The sequence below is a fragment of the Aythya marila genome (genome assembly GCF_965140915.1).
Source record: "Aythya marila genome assembly, chromosome: 4".
Taxonomy (NCBI): Eukaryota; Metazoa; Chordata; class Aves; order Anseriformes; family Anatidae; genus Aythya; species Aythya marila.
The window spans coordinates 58,175,106-58,195,147 of NC_139045.1; the positions used below are offsets into that span (position 1 = coordinate 58,175,106).

The 20,042-nt window shown below is 43.9% G+C and overlaps 1 protein-coding gene across 1 annotated transcript in view; it reads right to left on the minus strand.

Annotated features, from left to right (window-relative positions):
- Window positions 1-823: 823 nt before the first annotated feature.
- LOC309877822 (maestro heat-like repeat-containing protein family member 2B) overlaps window positions 824-20,042 on the minus strand; it is a gene marked incomplete at both ends in the record, with an annotated part of 31,763 nt that continues 12,544 nt past the window's right edge. The window contains 7 exons of the mRNA XM_082759586.1: window positions 824-951; window positions 2,487-2,564; window positions 2,882-2,948; window positions 4,898-4,990; window positions 18,906-19,028; window positions 19,517-19,669; window positions 19,813-19,995. Of these exons, the coding sequence (XP_082615712.1) occupies window positions 824-951; window positions 2,487-2,564; window positions 2,882-2,948; window positions 4,898-4,990; window positions 18,906-19,028; window positions 19,517-19,669; window positions 19,813-19,995 (825 nt within the window). The remainder of the gene's footprint in view (window positions 952-2,486; window positions 2,565-2,881; window positions 2,949-4,897; window positions 4,991-18,905; window positions 19,029-19,516; window positions 19,670-19,812; window positions 19,996-20,042) is intronic.

Below are 20,042 nucleotides of genomic sequence, written 5' to 3' on the forward strand. Positions count from 1 at the left end.
AGGTGAATACAAAAAGTGTGTTTCTTTTAAGGGTTTTTCTGTGGCTGTGACTTCTGAATTGTGCTTTTTGTATCCTCCCTGGATCTTCAGAGTTCACAGGAACCAAAATCATTCACTGGCCCTATCACAACATACTTGCGTTATCATTGTTATATTATTATGTAGTGTCTTTGAAGCGCTGCCTGATACCGAGTGGTGTTTGAACCCTCAGGCATCCACAGCTCATGCAAAGCCACCTTTTGTGCACACGTCCTCACATTGCTGTCTCCCTTCTGCCAAAACCATCGAACTGACCTGTTGTATCTTAATGTTACATCAGCTTTGGAAGGAGAGACGGGGTTAATTCATGCTAACTAGACTAAGTACTTTTCCACAGGCTTACATTTTTCATCTTCTCATTTCCTGCAAGGAGCACCTGCGGGTAAAAGCCCCCAGCTTGTCCACGTTCCTCACCACCTTCTTACAGCTGCCAGTAAGGCACAACCCACCACAAACAGGGCAGCTGTGTCCACTCCCAAGTTTGTATCTTAATGTAGAATCGCATGTGCATGTCAAGTTTCTAGATAAAGAGAAAAAATAAGGATTTATTTCTAGACTCAGGAGGATCCTGGTGTTCCCATGCCACGAACAAGAAGCCTCCCAATAGGATTTAAATTACTGCCACCTGCTGCAGGAGCCAAAGGCTCTGCTTTGCACAGGGGCAAAGTAGAGCTCAGCAGAAGCTGAAGGCAATCATGTTTTATGAAGACAAAGCCCACCTGGCTTTGATATGGGACAGGGGCAGGCAGTGGCCAGCAGCTCTGGGCTAGGAGAAAGTCAGAGCTCAGCAGCACCCAGCAGGCTCCTGAGGAGGTTCCTGCTCCATGACTGCCACAAGGTACAGGGGAGCAGGCTGAGCTCCTGGAGGCTTTTTCAAAGCAGGCATTTCACCACAGACCTTGTGGTATGTTGCTATTAAAGAAAGAGCAAAACAGAACAGTATGGTGTACTGTTGGATAACCATTTCCTTTGAAACTTCTATTAGGTAGATCAGGGCCTGAACACTTGAGTGCTTTTGAAACTGTTTGTGGTAATACCATCACATTTGTATTTTTGATACTAGTAGGGGAACTTTTTTTTAAAAAGCTTACATTTTTCTGTACAGTAAAAATTGCTTCCATGCTCAGGTGGCTCCCCACTTTTTTAGCCATATTTATTCTAGTGGGTTGATTTTGTAAGCATAACTGAAACCCTGGGAGACTAATGAAGTTTAACAGTGTGTGTTAATTATATCCACTTCTGTTGTCTCAGTGAAAACACAGGATCCTAAATCCTATTTACATTCTGAAGTTTCAGAGGTTCCAGGTCCCTCATCTGACCTTAACATCTCTTAGTTTCATGTGGCTTTCATAAGCCTGTGCACATATTTAAGTTCTCCTGTGGAGAATGTTTTCTAAGATCAGATGTTCAGGGATTATGAACACAAGAGTTTTGTTACCTTGTTTAAAATCATTTTGACATTTCGGTGTAAGTCATTAAGATTGTTTTCTTAAACTGTCTAATGGGCCACAGAATGGGTGAACCATTTTTAGAAAAAATAAATAGAAGCACCTAAGTTTCTAATTGACCCACCTGCAGAATTCCAACATAAATATTTTGCCCACTCTGAAGTAAATATTTGCACCTGAATTCCTCCCCAGGAAGACTACTTCCCAGTTTAGCAAATAATTAAAGACAGAGGCCATGCTTGGGGGAAAACATGCAAGAACGGTCCCTTCTATCTGAAGGTGCTCTCAGTACTGTTTATTTTTATTTTCTTTCTGTTTCCTTCTCCAAACTGTGCAAAAGGACCAGGTTCCCCAAATGCTGCCAGAGTTGGGGATCTCTGCAGAGACGTGAGGTGGTTCTGCTGATTCTGTTTCAGCCAGGTGGGTCCCGTTAGTTCCAGCCCAGCAGTGCAAGGGATTCGAGCATCTCTGAAGCCGCATGTTCAGGTCTAGAAAAACAGAGCTGGTATAAGGCAAAGCACACAAAGGGAATACATTTTTACCAGCTCCAATGTATGCATTAATAAACAAGACTGAGAATGCCACCTGCTTTCAGGAAGGTTTTCAACTTGCAGGGCATGGAGTTCTTAATAGTATTCCATTAGCTATAATGAGGAATACTGGTGCAGATTTCCCCCAGGAAGATGGCACACATTTGTACAAAATAAGGCTCCTGCTGGGCTGCTTTATGAACATGGAGTCTTTCAGTTCCAGTTAAATAGGATAACCAGCTGTTTTCTAGAGCACATGGAGAAATCCTTGGATTGGATGTTGTTCCTACTCTCAGCATTAGGATGCCTGTAATAAATGAGTAAGAATATAGCAAGTATTTCACTGTGGCCCTGTTGAAGGGAAAGCAATTCTTCAGATGCATTAGAAACTGCTCTAACAGATGCAAGGAAAAAAAAAATTTTTTTTTTTTTTTTGAAGCTGTCCTTTTTTATTTTGTTACAAACTTACCTTCCATCTCCAGCTCCCAGGTTTTCCTCCTATGAGCTATCCTCTGTTTTGTCACTTGCAAGGCTTTATTCTCAAAGCCTGCAGATGTTATTAAAACTGAGGATTATAAGGTTATGAAGTGCATTGTAGAAGCCAGATACAGATTGGCTGTTTTTATTAGGGGATTACTGAACTTTGTTAACAGGAGTGAGCCTGAACTATTCTAGTGGAAGTTCTGCCGTGCTGGTTATGAAACATCTGATCCTGGAGCAGAGACAGAGCTGCACCTTAGCCAGGTCCCAGTCTCCAACCGTGCTTCATGCTCATGGTGCATAAAGCTGGACCACTGGCAAACAATATGTAGTGGTTTCATTGGAAAAGATTTGGCGTGGGCATGGCAGAAAATATCTACCCACCATAAAGTGCCAGATATTCTCCTAATCTCTTGTTCACTTCAGAATCCATTTCTACTTCTGGCACATACTATAGACAACAAAACTACAACAAAATAAAGCATATGAGATACATGCTTTCATTTCAGTTTTAAATATATTCAAAAGATCTACCACTTTTTGTAGCTTTTTATAACTTGCATAGGCCTACATGATGCTAGGCCCTTATGCATGAAAACTCCCCAAAGCTTTACTGCTGAGCGTGGTGTCATGTAGCATGGAACATCCCCTTGGTCACTCCAGGTCAGCTGTCCCCAGTGTATCCCCTCGCAGCCTCCTGCCCACCCTCGCCTCCTCACTGGGGCACACAGAGAGAAACAGAGAAGCCCTTGATGCTGTGAGAACACCGCTCAGCAACAGTCAAAACATCGTTGTGTTATCAGCACAGTTTTGGTTACAAATCCAAAAGTCCATTTGATTTGTCCAAGCAGACTCCTAATCGCTTAATATATCCCTTAAAACGTATTTGGTAGAGTGACAAATTATTAGCTGGCTAGAGATGCGGCAGGTGCCTTTCTAAAGTTACTCCCTGTTTGTATTAACAGGGAAAGGGGAAAATTTGGGGTCCGTGTAAACAATTTTAAAGTGTAATTAGTGCCATAAATGAATGTTTGGTATTTATGTGATATGTACATAGTTCTTACCAGTGAATTAGTCATGATCCTGTCCTACTCTGAAACTATACATCAGTTTGTGTTCTTGTGGTTATTCAGTTCATTAAAATCCAGTTGCATGTTTCTGCAGCCAGGATGAGTATCTTGCCATGGTTAAGGATATATGCTCATCTTTCTATCTAGATATAGGATGGATTCTTAATTTTGTTTTGATTTAATGGATAATTTTGAATTTTAAGATTGCTCTCACAATATCCATCTGGGGGCAGATTTTAAAATCAGCTGAGGGGAGGAGGAGTTCAGCTAGAATTTCAATAAAAAATGCAGATTAAAAAAATCACATTAGAAGGCAAGTCTTTATATAAGATAGAATAAAGGCTATACATTATAAGTAATCGACTAGTTACACTTTTCTATTTTTATAGCCATATATTCTTATTTTCAGACAATAAAAGAGAATCTTTGTGTTCTGATTTTTTTTAGATTTGGTGTGATTACATAGTTTGAAAATTGCTGCACGTAGTTTTATCTAAGAACATTGTCGCATCACAACAGGAAATATGGCCGTAACATTAAAAGGCAGATTTGGATTCTGGATGCATCTTAGTTGGTGTCTTTTTTTTTTTTTTTTTTTTTTTTTTTGACATAGAATAAGCTGCATAACCCCCTTCTACCTCCAGTTTGCCCTTTTTCAAAGTGATGATAACAATGACTCACTTCCTCATGGGGGTATTTTGAGGCTTAGTTGAAGTCTGAGAAGTTGTTTCTGACCCTGAGAAAATTGATGTCAGAAACTGCAATATTGGAATACTAATCTTTCAAGGCTTGGATAAATAATTGTCCACAAATGAAATGCTATTTTCTCTGCATTTTTTGTGGCCCCCTCTATAATATTCCTTGAATCGGTAGAGTTCCAACTTAATACAGACAACAGAGGAGACAGTGGACAGTGCTTACCTAAATAAACAAGAGCCAGAGCCCAAATTATTAGTAAATACCAAGGCTTCATTTAGGTTGAATAACGCTGCAATCCAACAAATAAATGAGCCATCAAGTTTGAATTTATGTAGCATACGAAACACATTAAAGCCATCTGACCATGACAAAGGCCTTTTCTGCTGTGAATAATGAGGCCAACACATTATAATATCCTTTAGATGAGACATTAAACCCAAGGTCCTTTCTGTTTGTCTCTGGTGGCCGTCCAGGTGGAAGGTAAAGATTCCCTGGCATTTCACTAAAAACGTAGAAAATCTCCAGCCCCCAGCAGTATTACTTTCCCTGTAAAAAAATATTAGAGTAACCAATGCTATGTACGAGTTGAATATCATCAGGCAAAATGCAAAGTACCTGCCCATTTTCTTACCCAGAAGGACAGTGGGGAATCTTCTCTTGCTTTCATGAGAGCAAGGTCAGCATCTCTGGGACCAATGTCAGTCTTGGAAAGTCCTTTGGGATCCTGAAAATGTAAAACATAAGAAAATAACTAATTCTCATCAGCAGCACATGTTGTGGTAACAAAGAACATGTCCAAATAATATATATTTGCATGTGTCTGTGCTTGCATAACTAGACATGCACATTTGCATCAGTAATTTCTAGGAAGAAATGGTTTGGAGATGAACACAAATTAATTATGCCAGGAAAAATTTCTTACCATAACTTGTACATGTGTGATTCGCTCGGGAAAGTTCATTGCAAATTTCAGTTTTTTTTGTATAATCCTCGTGATTTTGTACCACTTGAGATATTTTAACTTGAGCAATTTTAGCTATTACGCTTGATATACCCTTAGTTTGATGTGAGCCTCCGTGAAATTTTATCTAAGTGAAAAGCAGGTTCTTGCTCACTGAGCATGTCTTAGTTGCATAGTTTCACACCAAAGTTTCTTAGCATCAGACTCACAGCGGTATGGCACAAGGTCATGTGAAAGGTAAATCTCAGAGTCCTCTCACAGGTGTAAATCTATTGCCTTACTGTTAACAAGCTGACTGAACTCACTCGTTTGAAATTAAGGGAAAGAAAGGAAGAGGGAACAAACCCCTTGAAATGAGCCTAAGAATCACGCTGGAGCTGAACCCCCTTAGTAGCAGAGATGGTAAAGCCTTTCATGAGGAACTGACTGATGAATCTGGGCATCTTTTGATTTTCTGAATAATGAGCCAGCTCTTCCCTCTTGCCGAGAAACATATGGGATGTGAGGAAATCAGCTGGAAACCCAGCCATGTCTCGTTCGGCATCCTCTCTGCTAGAGGCAGGAAACTGGTACCTTATGAGAAAAGATGGCTTGAGGGAAAGCTTGGTGTTCAGTCAAAGCAAATCCGGTCCCTGTGAGTCTTGTGCCCCTTGATGTTTGTTCTGCTTTTATCAGTTATCAATGGGAAGGCCACGTAAAGCTGTGACACTTGTCCAACAATGATTTTTGCTGCCTGTGCTAAGGAAACCAGTTCTGCTTCCTTCTTTTAGTGTGTATCTGCTTGAAACTCCTGACCTGGTGGAAATATCCCCTGGGTCATATCTTCCAGGTCTTTATGTTTGAGAAAGGCACTTTCCAAGAGAGGAGAGTGAGGAAAATATCTATGCGTAACACATCTTAATATTGATTTCATTGACTTGCATTTCAATCATTTCGGCATTAGGGATAGGAAGTTCTAGTAATGAGGACTGAAAACACGTTGGCTTTGATTTTTTGTAGCGTAGTTAAAGACCACACTACACGTATTTAATGACACTTCAAGATGTAGGTCCTTTGTGGGATCTGACAGATTCAGCCTGTGCTTTGTGGCAGACACTTGGCACCAGGTAACCACAAGCCTTGAAACAGCGTACGTGCTCTTCAAAGTGACCAGTGGGGATTTCTTTTTGTTGGAAACGACTCTTAAGTGGACACAGAAAAGAAGTTGTCCCTTCAAATTTAGCTTGCTGTCTTCTAAAAACAAGTTCAATGATCTGAAAATCTGAAAATCCTTCATACAGTCTGATTTGCTAGCATGGTGTACCTTTCCACAAATTACCTATTTTACTTTGTTCTACACCTTAAGATATATTTAGGCACAAATCTGTGCCAGAGGAGGATCAGGCTGAACATTAGAAAACGTTTCTTTACCATGAGGGTGGCCAAACACTGGAACAAGCTTCCTAGAGAGGAGGCTCATGCCCCGTGCCTGCCAGTGTTCAAGAGGCATTTGGATAATGCCCTAGTTAATACGCTTTACCTTCTGGTCAGGCAGTTGATCTCTGTAGGTCCCTTAAAACTGAACTATTCTATTCTATTCTGTGCTGTGCGATATTTTCAATATAAGGTGCTGAACCTTTCTGTACAGTTTCTGATTCCTAACCTTCCTATTTGCTTCTTTACCTGCGATCCTAAAACATGGAGGCAGTCTGCTCACAGCACCGTCCGTGATATAGGATTAGATTGTCTGGACTCCGTCCAGCAGAGGGTGGTGACAGACATCTGCCCAAAAAGCAATTAGTTGCAATGTGTTTGGAGAGCCAAAATAATCCAGCGGCAACTTACCACCTCCAGGAAAGGTTTGTGTTAGAAATGGTGATGTTCACTGTGGATTTTTTTGTTTGTTTGTTTGTTTCAGGAAAAAGGAAATTTGTTAATTATTTTACAGTCTAACAAAGACAGCAATATATAGAAGTAATTAGTAGGGACGTTTGAAGGGAAAACAGGGTCGCACCATTAGCCCCTACTAAAATACACTGGAGTTGATGAATTATTTTAATGGGACAGAATGACAAAAAAGGGACTCTTTCACCTAAGCAGGGACAGCTGGTCCCTCTGACAAGGATGCATTGCTGTCTTGTTGAGTCTGCCAGCCAGCAAGGCTGAAATAATAGCACTGAGAGAGGTGTGAACATTCCCCCCCCCCCCCCCGTTCACCTTAATTGAGAGCTAATAGGAAGTCTAATTATGAACACTTAGTATTAACTGTTTCACACCTGAAGACAGCCATCTGATCAGCTCCCCTCCGTCATGCCCAGGGAAGGTCTGCTTTGATTTTCCGGGCAGTTACATGTCCTGATACTGTGATGTGGGCTGTGTCAAACCACATCCACGCAGCAGCTTTCACCACCGATGGGTTTTGGCCCTATTTCTGTTACCGAGCAAGGGGAGATTTGGACAAAACTGGGACCTGGGGACCAAGCCACACGCTTTTCCAAAGCAGAGTTCCTCTCTCTCTGGAGGCTGCGGAACCAGGTGGCAGCCCTCCAGGACAAGCTGTACCTCTACAAGCATCACCCCTTGTTGCAAACCGCAGCAGCCCCAGCATCACAAGGATTTGGGTTCATCCTGCTGCCCGTGGCCGGCCTCACAGCCCTGCCAGGGAGAGCCAGGGCTGCCGAGGGCTGTGGGAGCGGGGCTGCAGGCACACACTGTCCCCACCGAACCATCTGCCAGGATTGGAAGCACGACGGGTGGGATTAGAGGATTTGGGCGACTAATTACAGAATTTACTTTCAAAGTGTTTGTGTGAGAGGGGGAGAGAGGAGGATTAACTTAATTGCAGAAATCTCTGGCAGGTATTTGAAAGGTGGTTGTAAAATGATTGTTTAATCTTGCACCTCATCTGCTTCTGAGAACACGAGTGCTCGGATTGAAAAATGCCAACTGGATGGGGACTGGGTGGCTGGGGGACTGAGAATAAGGCTGCGGAGATGATCAAGGCATGTGAAGAATGCAAGGCAGCTAGCGTTTGCTGGCTTTTGTGGGCTGCGTTCAGAGTGGAGACAAAATTCTGGTTCTGAAAGAGCTACGGACCAGATCCTGCTTCCACCTGAAGCTGTGATCCAAGACTGAGCCCAAAGCCCCACACTGCACATCCTCAGTGCCACGTTCAGCAGCTGCCCTGGCCAAAGGTTAGCACTGTCACCGCTGCCATGGGCTGGGCCTGGTGCACAGGGTCCAGGTCCTGATGGGATTTCTCATCAGGAAAAAACAAAAGCAAACCAAAAAACCTATATGGGAAGGGAAAGGAGTCAGGAAAACAAGCTGAGAAAAAAAAACAAAAGAACAAATACGAACTGAAAAGCCATGCCAAAACCAAAGCCCTTGGCCCCTCTGATCAAAACAACTTTGATCAATGAATCTATTCTCAGAAGCACCTTATTTTAGAAAGCAGCTAGCTTTCTAACAAATAAAGAATTGCTCTGTGGTTTCTTTCCAAAGCTCAAATTCAGCTTTCTAGAGTAAGATGAAAAGCTAATTTTCTTGAAGTTTAACATATTTGTGTAAGCATGTCAGGTGAAATAAATGACATTGATATTCAGTGTGTATATAGGTGGCACCAGCTCCCAAAACTCTATCTCTTTTTCATCTTACTGGAACATTAACTTATGCTCCTGAGGGCTATGCAGCATGCAGAGCGAGAGTGCAAACTTAAAGATAATTTATCATAGCTCTCTCCTGTGTATCACTCTCGTTCTCTAAACTTTTCCATATCAGAATAAAGAATAGAGGGAATTTACTTTTGCCTTAGCCGCCTCACACTGTACCTGCGCAGGGTTGTATTCAAAACAAATGTTTGCATCCTTCACATTGACTTCTCAGCTGTGGTCGTGCATGTTCTCTTGGTAAGTGGATGAGCAGGCACTGTAAGAACAGTGTCACAGGAAGCTTAACAAGTGGTCTCTGGAAAAACTACAGCAACAGTAAAATATATGGAGAGCTGCAGTAAAGGTAGGGGAGTGGGAAAGAAGAAAGGAATTTCTTGGGAAAGGCTGGTGGGAGCTGGTGGCAGAGACCAAGGAGCACCACGAGCACCACACTACTCCTTGCACCAAATGACCATCAGCAACAGCTCTGGAAGGGCTTGGAACAGCTTTTTGTAAAGCATTTATATACTGAGCAGTGGGACAGAGGTGTTCTTCTACCACAGGTGCTATCTGAATAAGCACAACAATTAATAAGAGAATAGAAATCTAATTTTAATAACAATGTGGAGCATGTAGCACTGGCACCCAGTTTCCCTTTTTCACGTTGATATTGATGGATTACTCTGCATGAATTACTTAAGCTTATAATTTATCTTTCGAGCACAGTTCAGTTTTGCAATTCGCACTTTGCAGAATGGGAAACTGAGCCACACAAAGGCTACATGGCTTTTTTCTTCCCAGACCATAGTTAAAACTGTGCTATGTAGGAATAAATGTACCTAAGCAGAGTAAAAATCTTTTTTTTTATTTTTTTTTAAAAAAAAAGCTAAATGAAAAATCTGGGAGAACAATTCCAGAAATTGTAAGTCCATGGCCTAAGGACGGCACGGATTTGTTACTTTGCACTGGAAACAAATACGCATTTGTTTTGAATTATTGCTGTCATTGGCCAGAATTGCTTTGTTTGTGAAGACAGCTACAAAATGGGTAATTTAAAGTGTATTGCCAGAAACCTATTGCAGTAAGAAATACTGAGTTGTAACTTGATAGGTGGGTGTTTAAATATTTATCAGAGGAACATGATAACAGGCACTCTCCTCCAAGACCTCTTTCCTCTCTTTCCTCTTTCATATTTAAACTCTGAATAGGAGGCATAATGTTAGGAAAAGTCGTCACAAAACCAGGAAAACAGCTGCCAACTATTAACCACTTTTCTAATCTGCCTAAAGAGCATCCACTGACTGCCCTTAATTTATAGGTTGTTTCTTGTTTAGCGGTGTTTGGGACGAGAAGATGTGCCTATCTACTTCCAGATACTGCAGCGAGTGAAGCCAGTGCACATTCCTAACATATCCACTGCAAAGATGTGTAAACAAATACATCTGCTTCTGTCCTCTAGCACAGTCCTGATGTGTTGTACTGTAAGGAAAAAGCTATCGCTGAGCAGTGTAAAACCTGCTTTTTGTAGTGGCAGTTCACATTGCACAAGTTTATGACAATAATTATGCACAAATACTGGCACATTTATGCATGTGCAGCATGCTTATGAGGCAGGAGCGTGGAGAAGAGAAGGGTACTGAAAAGATCCACCAGGGATGATAGTTTTCATTGTCTTTTCATCTGTCATAAACAAATGGCATTTGTTTATATTCAAGGACCTTGATGGCCTAGACCCTACATACTGAACTAATCACTTCAGTTTGCTTTAACCGTAGGTACATAAAAGGTGGTGATTTCCATGGTAAAACTGGTGTAGACAAACAAGGGGAACAGACTATGTTCTCACTCAGTCCTTTAAGTGGCTTTGTCACCCTTTCTGTCTGGTTTATTAAGAATAACGGTGTTGACCAAACCAAGAAAGAACCAGGTGTTTAGCATCTCTCTCTCTGCAGAGCACAGGGGTTGTGAGGAAGGCAACAGCCTCTCACCACCACAGCTGCTCTGAGCCAGCGGGTGAGGCCAGGTGCCTCACCAAGAACCCATGGGAGTCAATATTATCTAATTATTTATCATTTAGATAGGAATTATTACAGGAATGTTCATGCATGCATTTGTTTTGCTTTCCTCCCTGTATTTCGTATAACATCAGCAGTGTGTTAACAAGGATCAGGCTGGGGCTTTTGTAGTTGCTCTTTGAGGAGCAGTGTTCTTAATGTCAGGATGATTTGCCAGAATAATAACCAGCAACCTTAGAAGTAAAACCCAGGTCTTGGGATCTGAACGTACTCATCAGTATGCTCTTTTGTGCTAACAGTGACAAGAGAGCTATATATCTATGTATATAGAGCTGGCTTTGAGAACTCTCTTGGGACGAGTTAAGTTCATATCATCTACTGCTTAAAGTAAAAGTGGCAAATATATTATCACGGTGTAAAAGGCAGCATTGTAGGTGATGTATGTGTATACCTTTAATACCTTTACATCCCTGCTGTAGATGCTGTTCTTACAGGCATTTGACCTCCATGCTGACAACAACCCACGGCACCTGAAGTCTGACTCGGGTTCCCTAAGTGCAGGTGGCAGTTCAAAACCCCATGGAGCCTGCTCAGATGAAGATGGAGCATCAGCTGCTGCAGCCTGCCAGCTCAGACATGGTGTTTCTACGGAAAGGGAGAGGTCCAGTGCAGCCTTTTCTCCCTTGGATGCCAAGCAGGTTTGTCTCGCAGGCTGCCGACCACTGTGGCCACCACCCTGAAATCGAGAGCGTTTTACTCAAGCCTGTGCACAGCATGAAATCTTGCAGGTGTCAGGTAAGTGGCTTCCTCTCTGGAGCTACATGGAGATGTGTAAGCAGACAGCGGTAAATTTAACAGTGAGCTGACCGCAGAGACAATCGCTCATTCCCTCTTGTGTCCAAGTGCTCTGATCCTCCAGTCCTGAACAGTTTTTCTGTGGTAACTGAAAGATTATCACCCCTCTGACCGCCGTGCCTTCTGAGATAAGGTGTCACTTTGCAGCACAGGAAAGACAGAGCGTGTAGTGCATTTGCTCCTTAGGTCCCAGAGCTAGCACTCAGCATGAAGCCATAAACTACTGCGTGAACTAGAGCAGTGATGGCTGGAATTGATCCACCAGGCCATACATGAGCTGTGGCACCTAAGAGCAGACACAAGGTCCATGCTGCCATCCCTGCTAACCCCTAGTAGAGAGGCAGGATGGATGCAGGAAGGTCTTCAGCGGCCAGACCTTGAATTCAGAGACTGTAAATCAAAGCCCTGAATCTGAGCAAAACACTGAGGTTTAATTCACTGTCAGTTGAGATGAAGCCTATAGAAGCCAGCACAGAAAGTCCTGATGTGATGTCCTTGTCAGGTCAAAAGATCTTGAAATAACAAAAGCAGTCAATCAGCACAGAAGTTTGCAGGCTTAGCGTTGCTTTAACATATGGCAAGATGGAGCACACATCTGAGGGAGGGAAGAGTTGTACCTGCTATTTCCCCAGCCCACAGAGAGCAGCTGTGCCCATTTACTGCCTTTGGTTCACTAACACCTGGGGAGAGGACAGAAGCACAACTACTGTGTGCCTCAGGAAGAGTACAGCAAGGTATTTCCTCCAGAGCAACACCACATTTGGGCCTTGGCAGTGTTCTTGGGTTTTCATCGTCTCAGAAACTTGCCTCTGTGCCTCCCTTTTCCTTCTGCAGGACTTCCACCCTCAGGTCAGCCTGGATACTGCAGCTGCGGGGTGTCCTGTGCTCCATGGCAGAACCAGCCGGAGCAGCAGGTAGGTCCTACGTCTCCAGCAGAAGGTAGGGAGAGCTGTGCCTTACTTTGGGAAGGTTCCCCCCAGTTAGGGACAATGGTAGGAGGGCCCATATCTCAGCCACAGCCATTTCAGTTTTGAGAGAAGTGCAGCTACCAGCTCTGTATGCCCCCAAGCAGGATCATTCTCCCATGGGCATGAACACAAAATGCATTTTGAGATCCATGCTACTCACTCAGCCTTCAGAGAGGCTTACCTATTAATGTGAACAGGGTAGGAGGGGCTCTCTTTGCTGACCTACTCTGTATAAAATAAAATATAGGTGCTAAAGTGAGATGGCTGACTTTGCTATAAAGGTCCAAGTTTCTCTTCTCCCTTGTCTGATAAATGAGTGTCATCAGAGTTACTGTGCTCTCCCGAAGCAATTAGTCATTATTGGTCGATCAAAAGTATTTATCAAAACTTCAGGTGTGGTGCTATTGATCTTCATTTGGGTTGGAAGGGTTTTCTTGCTGGATTTTGGAGAAGGAATCCGTCAGTGGCACGGCTATCAAACAGAAGGCAGCAGGAATATCCTTGTCAAAGAGATGTATGACTATGCAGACACTCAGGAAGGTGCCAAAAAACGCAGCTCAGTAGCAGAGGTGGCTACTATCACCTGTCAAAGCTGATGGGGTTTTGAGTAGGAGAGGGAAGGAACAGTTAACCAACACATCTACATCAAGAACACCATAGCCTACCTTAAAATGTGCACAGAGGAATTTTAATTAAAGGATTTGTACAGCTGTGGAATCCTGAAATCCTCTAAGTAATGTGCAAAGGCCTGAGACCTCCCTGGGAACAGCTCTTCAGTATTTGCAACCTTGAAAACCTACCGAGGAGTTATTCCAGCATGATGTGTTTGATCCCCAGATAGATGACCTGGATCAAAGTATTCTAAAACATCATTGCAGAAGTTAAGGTATTGCATTCTTGAGCAGGAGATGTGGCTGAGAAGACACCCTGATGGCAGGTGTTGATCTTGTAAAATGCCTTTAGCGCCAGATAGAGGTTACCAGGTTTCAGAATAGTTAAACTTACCTTCAAGGTTTTCTTGTGATCTAGATGGCTTGTGTCTGAACGTAGTGCAGAAACTGCCTTCATGTGTTAATCACTGCTTCCATATGGGAAATAGGTTAGTTTACTCAGGAGAGGCAGCCTTACTCCTTGAGACACCAGTTTCCTCTTGCTACTCAATAATTTAAATAAAATAAATTCATAGCTGAACTGGAAATGCAGAAGTATCACCGGGAATTGCATTTACAATTGCTGTCCTTCCTGGGGCAAGTATCACAGCAACAAAGCATCATACCCCAACTCGTTTTGACCACGAAAAGAGCAGGCAAGTTTTTCTAATGAGTGTGTCTTTCCTCTCCTTTCCCACCCTTTTCTCCCCCTGCCCTTTTTTTAAAAGCTTAAAGGGGCTAATTTTTGACTTTTTTTTTTTTTTTTTTTTAAATAGAAACAGATATAACTTCAAACTAATCTACTGAATACAGTTGGGTTACTCTGGATTAACAGTGGTATAAATAACAGCAGAACTTGGCACGCTGTCTCCAAATTAATAAGCCTAAATGTTTTTCAACTAATGGAATGGCTTGAATATGATCAAACAGATTTTGCTTTTAGTCTGTGGAAGAAAAATGTGTTTGCTTGACCTGTAAAGCAAGTTATGCCAAATTTGATCATGAAACAATATTTATGAGTAATTTTTAATGCACTGAAAACAACTGAAGTGGGAAATGCTGATATACTAGTGTAACTATGACTGTGGAAATGGAACTAATGTAATAACTAAAACGAATGGGCATAATGAAAGAAAAACCCCATGCCAGTTGGTAATTCCTTAAAATCGTGTGATTTTGAGCCTAACGGGGGTGGGTGGGGGGCTGCCAGAAGCTGCAGCATGTGGCAGGGCTCTTTGCTGACATTTGCAGAGCATTGTGTTGTGCCAGCACTGTTGCAAGAACTGTCTGACAGCAAGCACATTGCAAAGTAACGAAGTTTGGAGCACGGTAAAAAAGAATTACACGTGTGTGCCCATGTCCAGCACATTTCTATTGAACTTGGCGTAACAGCTGACATAAAAAATAGGGTCGGAACACTTTCCTAGTGACATACGTCCCATTTGTTCTACTTGAAAATGAAGAAAAAATCAAGTAAGGGCATGCATTCTTCGCAGAGAGCATATATGATGGAGTGCTGACTCTGTATCTCTTAGAATGGTAGCAATTGTACAGCAAAGTAAAAATTGATAAATGCAGAGAGAAATGACTTCCACTGAGAGTGGTGTTTTGTTCTGTTTTTTAAGCATCCTTTTAATGTTGTTAATAGATCTTCTTAAAAATAAATTATTTAAGGAGGCTTATCTTGAAAACACTACCAGAATTATGACTAGAAAACATATGAATTGTTGCCGTTCTATAGCACGATTAATTTCCATTGCTATGTTTGTGACCTACTTACATAGACCACAAACACTAATCTCAGTGGGTAATTAAAAGAGTGTAAATATCATTTGTCCAGTCCCCAATGATTTGTTTTAGAAATCCAAGGAGCTCTCTACAGTAAACTTGCAGATAAGAAATCCTCAGTTACGTATAGACTTTAATTATCCTACACCACTAATGATTCTTAATACTTGGTTTCATATTTTTCACTGAGAATAGTAGAAACTGTATTTAACATGCAATTAAATATTTTCACCTACAAATTTATTTCCCTGACTGTAGAATTCTGATGCAACAAAATGTGAATATGTTGTACAAAACAGGCAGCTATATTTGTCTTTTACTTAGTCTTGGATAAAATATGGGTAGTTTTTTTTGTTGATGTGAGTGAGGTTTTCTTTAAAATTTACTCCTGGCCTTCTAAATTCAGGCATATATTTCAGTCACGGACCAAAAAAATTAGTTTCACAATCAAGAAAATATTTGGCTAAATGTCATCCCATTTCAGTGATAAAATAAAATTAGCAATTAGAAATAATATATATTATTCATGTGAATAATGAATTGTATTTGGAGCCATAAAAATGGGAAGTGGTGATATAGATAGTAATACAAATAGAATGAATGTGACAAGCACAGAAAAAATGATAATAGAAACAAAAGACAAGGAAAAAATCCATGACAGTAGACAATAATTTTATAAAGTATAGTAAGAATGACCAAAATCCCAGCAACGCTCTAAGTTTGTAAGTAGACAAAATTTTTAATAATGATGAGGAAAGAGAAGGCTTTTTTTTTTTGGGGGGGGGGGGGGGAGTTCTATTAGAAAGAAACTAGACGCCATACTTGTATAGCATGAAACACTTTTAAATCTACTAGTAAACTGTGAGTAAGTATAACCATGCTTACTTTTGTCCTTAGAAATCTCTTTGAGATATTCCAAAGACAGACCTTGAGTTCTGCTGCTTTGTTTTTTAAATTAGTTAATGAATATTGAATAATTTTCTATCTAAATATTTTATAAATAGTTCTGTGCATCAAATCTCCATGGTAGTAATGCTAAAATTATGGGGAAAACGGTATGTTTCAAGAAATATAAAGTTAACAGTGAAACATGCAAAGGCCTTCAATGTGAGAACTCAAAAAGGGTGTTAAGACAGTCCTTACTCATAGATTAATTTATGAGTGTTTGGAAACAAACCTAGACAGCTAGGTCAAGGGGCTGCATGTGAGGTAGGTGTGTGCACAAGCCATCAGACCCATTCATGGAACCCTGTATTTGAAAGCCTTCTGCTCCTAAATCATGTAATTATTATAATATGAACTAATTTTTAGGCTCATCAAGGGGGCTGAAGAGTACATAAGCATTGGAGACTGTACCAGCTATCCCCAAGAGACACATCCGTCTCAGACACAGGTGAGGTCATACAGTCATAGCTATATTTGTGGGAAGCTTTTCTTTTAAATAAACACAAGATTTCATTCAAAAGTGGTATTAAATTAGTTTCAATTAGAAGTATTAGATTATTTTTTAATCTGATGTTTGTAGTTATTCTTATATATGCAAAACAGTTTATTTGCATAACAAGACACACATGAAGCTACGCAAAACCCAGTGGCCTGACATTCGTCTTTCCCTGATCCACTTTGTCTTCTTTAATATTTCTTTTGTCTCTTTTTTCCCTTTTCCTTTTTCTTTTCCTCCTTGATAGAAAAATTGTTCTTCCTTATCATTCTTTCATTATGCTTTCTTTTCTATTTCCCCTTTTTCATTCCCTGGTTTTCTTATTCCTTTTTCTGATTTACTCCTACTTACTTCTTTCTTCATTTTTCCAAACTCCATCCTCTTCTATGAGGTAAAGACAGAAGCAATCTTAGGCTTGTGAATGGCCTACCTACTGGTTGACGTTTGGTTTGATAGGAGTGGGTGAGATTCCTACTCTGTACAAGCCCACAGAGAATGTTTCTCCTGCAGTGGCTGTACACCAGTCCCCAGATGCAGGATGCGCTCTGCAGTTACCTGGTAAGTAAGCTGTGCTCCAGCAAGATGTCAGGGCCCTGTGGCCCTGCCCTGGCTCAATGACAATGCCACACGTTCTCCTCACAGTCTCCAGCATTTTCACTGTCTCCCTACTCTGTTTTGCCTGTCACGATCATTATTGAGCAATCTCCCCGTCCTTATCTCAACCCTCAAGCCCTTTGCATCCTCTTTTCTCCCTGTTCCCCTTGGAGGAGGGGGAGTGAGAGAGCGGTTGTGGTGGAGCTCAGCTGCCCACCTGAGTAAAACCATCCCAGAAGCGTATGTTGAGAACTGCTTTGGAGAGCAGTTTTCCAAAGATGCCCAAGATGAGTTCCTGGAATGTGCAAAGGGCTCTTTAGTGAAACCTGGGGGAAAAAGGTAAGATCCAGGTAGTAGTATACGTAGATATAAGATCCAGGTAGTAGTAGTATACGTTCTCTGCACTTCTCACGAAATGGACACATTGGGAACAGGAGTGGCAAGCAGTTGCTTTTTCAGGGAAGTTTTAGAGAAACAAATTTGGATGGGCGACGTTTGCTTTCTCCCGTTTGTCAGCAGCCTCTCCTGATTGCGGTGACATTTGCTGGATAATCCTGGGAGGCCTCACAGTTAGGTCCACCAATTCCTTCAGAACCCATTTGTGCATCCTGCCAGGCTTTTCCCCACAGGCCCCAACGTGCCCCCCGGGCCCTACGAAAAAGACCCTTTGTCTGCAGAGGTGAGGCCACATTGAGTTGGATTTCCCCAAGGACACAGCGAGCGGTGAGACCACGTACATGTACAGAGTTTTATTGCCAAAGCGTGCCACAGTCACAGAGGGCCTTGTCTGCCTTCTCCGTACTCGGGTGTCCTCAGTGCTGCTCAGGCCCCGGAAAGCTGCAACAAGACAGACAGAGCTGTGAGCAGCCAGCCCAGGCAGCTGTGCCCCCTGCCACCCTGGAGCTGCTCCCCCCTGGCTGGCCGGCCCCTGGTGCTGGGCATTTGCCGGGCTGCTTCTGGGCTCTGACCTCTGCCCAGCCCCACGGATCTGGAGCTCAGCCCCATGTGAAGCAACCTGCTATCTGTCGGAGCCTCATTTCCTTCTTCTCCTTGCCAGGATGGCAGCTACAGTACAGAGCAAAGAGGCAACCATCAGAGCACCGCTCCACAGCCCTGGCTTCCAGCCCTGCCCTCCAGCTGGGACACATGCTTGGGGAGCCACTGTGCAAGGCTCTCCAGATCACTCCTTGATGGTTGCTCAAGCTTTTGAAGGAACTCGAAAGCAGGTTGCAAGGCAAAGCCCTGCGTCCCTGTCTACCCCGTCTTCAGCCCATGGGACACAGCACGGTGTCTGCCCTGTTCTGCAAAGGCAGGGCCCAGAGGAAAGAGGAAAGAGAAAGCAGAGGCCCCTACAGCTCTCTGGTCAGGAAAGGGAGTGGTAAGTTCCAGTGCGGGCTCTCACCAAGGGTTTCGAAGGTCGACGGGTGCAGCCTCTGACCGTTCTCTAGGCAGCCTCTCCTGGCTACGGTACGGAGCCTCTCCAACATGGTGGGGGCGTTTCTGGCCTAGGGCAAGACAGGAAGGCACAAGTTCACAGGGGTCCAAAAAGATGCCTTCTGTTGCCCCTCAGCCAGCTGGCTGGGTGGGCCGCAGGGGGAAATGAGAGGCAGTGGGTGGCCAGGAGGGATGGCCATGTCCCAGTCCCGGCCAGCCCCACGTGCATCACCGCACACTCCCCTGAGGGAGCCAGGGCAGGGCCGCAGGGCCCTGACGTCTCGCTGGAGCACAGCTTACTTACCAGGTAACTGCAGAGCGCATCCTGCAGCTCTCGTGCACCCAGCCTCTCGGAGAGAGAGATGATCTCCTGTGGCTGCCTCAGCCCCATAAATGGAACACAGAGACTGAAGGTGATCTTGCACATCTGAAAAAGAGAGTTGTGCCGTCATTCCTCCTCCAGCAGCATCTGGGACCTGCCCAGGGAGCTCAGCCAGCCATGTGCTGCTGAGCTCCACCCGGCGGGGGGCTGCCCGAGGGGCACTCGCTGGCAGGGGAATGCACTGGCGGCAGCAGAGGGGACCTGCTCCATCCCTTAGGCCGGCACCCGACCCAGTCCTGCTGCCTGGCGGCCGAATCCATGGGCTTGCTCCCCATTGCCCGCTCCCAGGGGAGCAGCAGCTCCAGGAGGCAAAGGCAGGCACGAAGGCGCGTGGCCAGCAAAAGGGCCCAGAGGCCTGAGATGCTCGCTGGTAAGACTGCCCTGGGCAGCACAGCAGAAGGCTCGCTGGAACACTTTTAGGGGGGATCTGCAGAGACGCCCGGCAGCCGCTGAGCAGGCAGGAGTGACAGAATGCCTCGGCCGTGGCCACGCAGCTTTCTGGGGCTTTGGGAGCAAGCTCCAAGGGCACTTACGCTGGCAACTGCAAAGTCGGGATCCCGGAGGTGCAGGAAAAGGCTGACCCATGTTTCCGCCACTTCTCCGGCAAAGAACGACCGCTTGGTCGAGGCTGAGGAGGCCAGGACTGAATAGAGGCGCAAGGCCGAGTAGCGAAGGCACTCTTCTTCCTGCAACCAGAAAGCCGTTTGTCAGCTGGGTAACGAGGCCGAAGCAGACACTCAGCCAGCAGAGGCTGTCCAGGCGGTGCGTGCAGGCCCCTGCCCACCCCACGCTTCTCAGAGCAGCGGCAGGAAGAGCTGGGTTCACTCACAGACTCGAAGAACATCTTGGTGGACCTGGCGATGTCTTCAAAGGCCGATCCCAAGTTCACCGCCTGCAGCACCCTCACGAGCTCAGCTAGCGCCAGCATGCTTTCTGCAACCACCTCGGGACAGGCAGTGTCCGCCAGGCTCTGTTGCAGCACCTGGACAACTTGTCTCCCGTGCTTCCGCATCTGCAAAGCCACAGACATGCACAGACTTAGGGCTCTCCCTGCCTCCA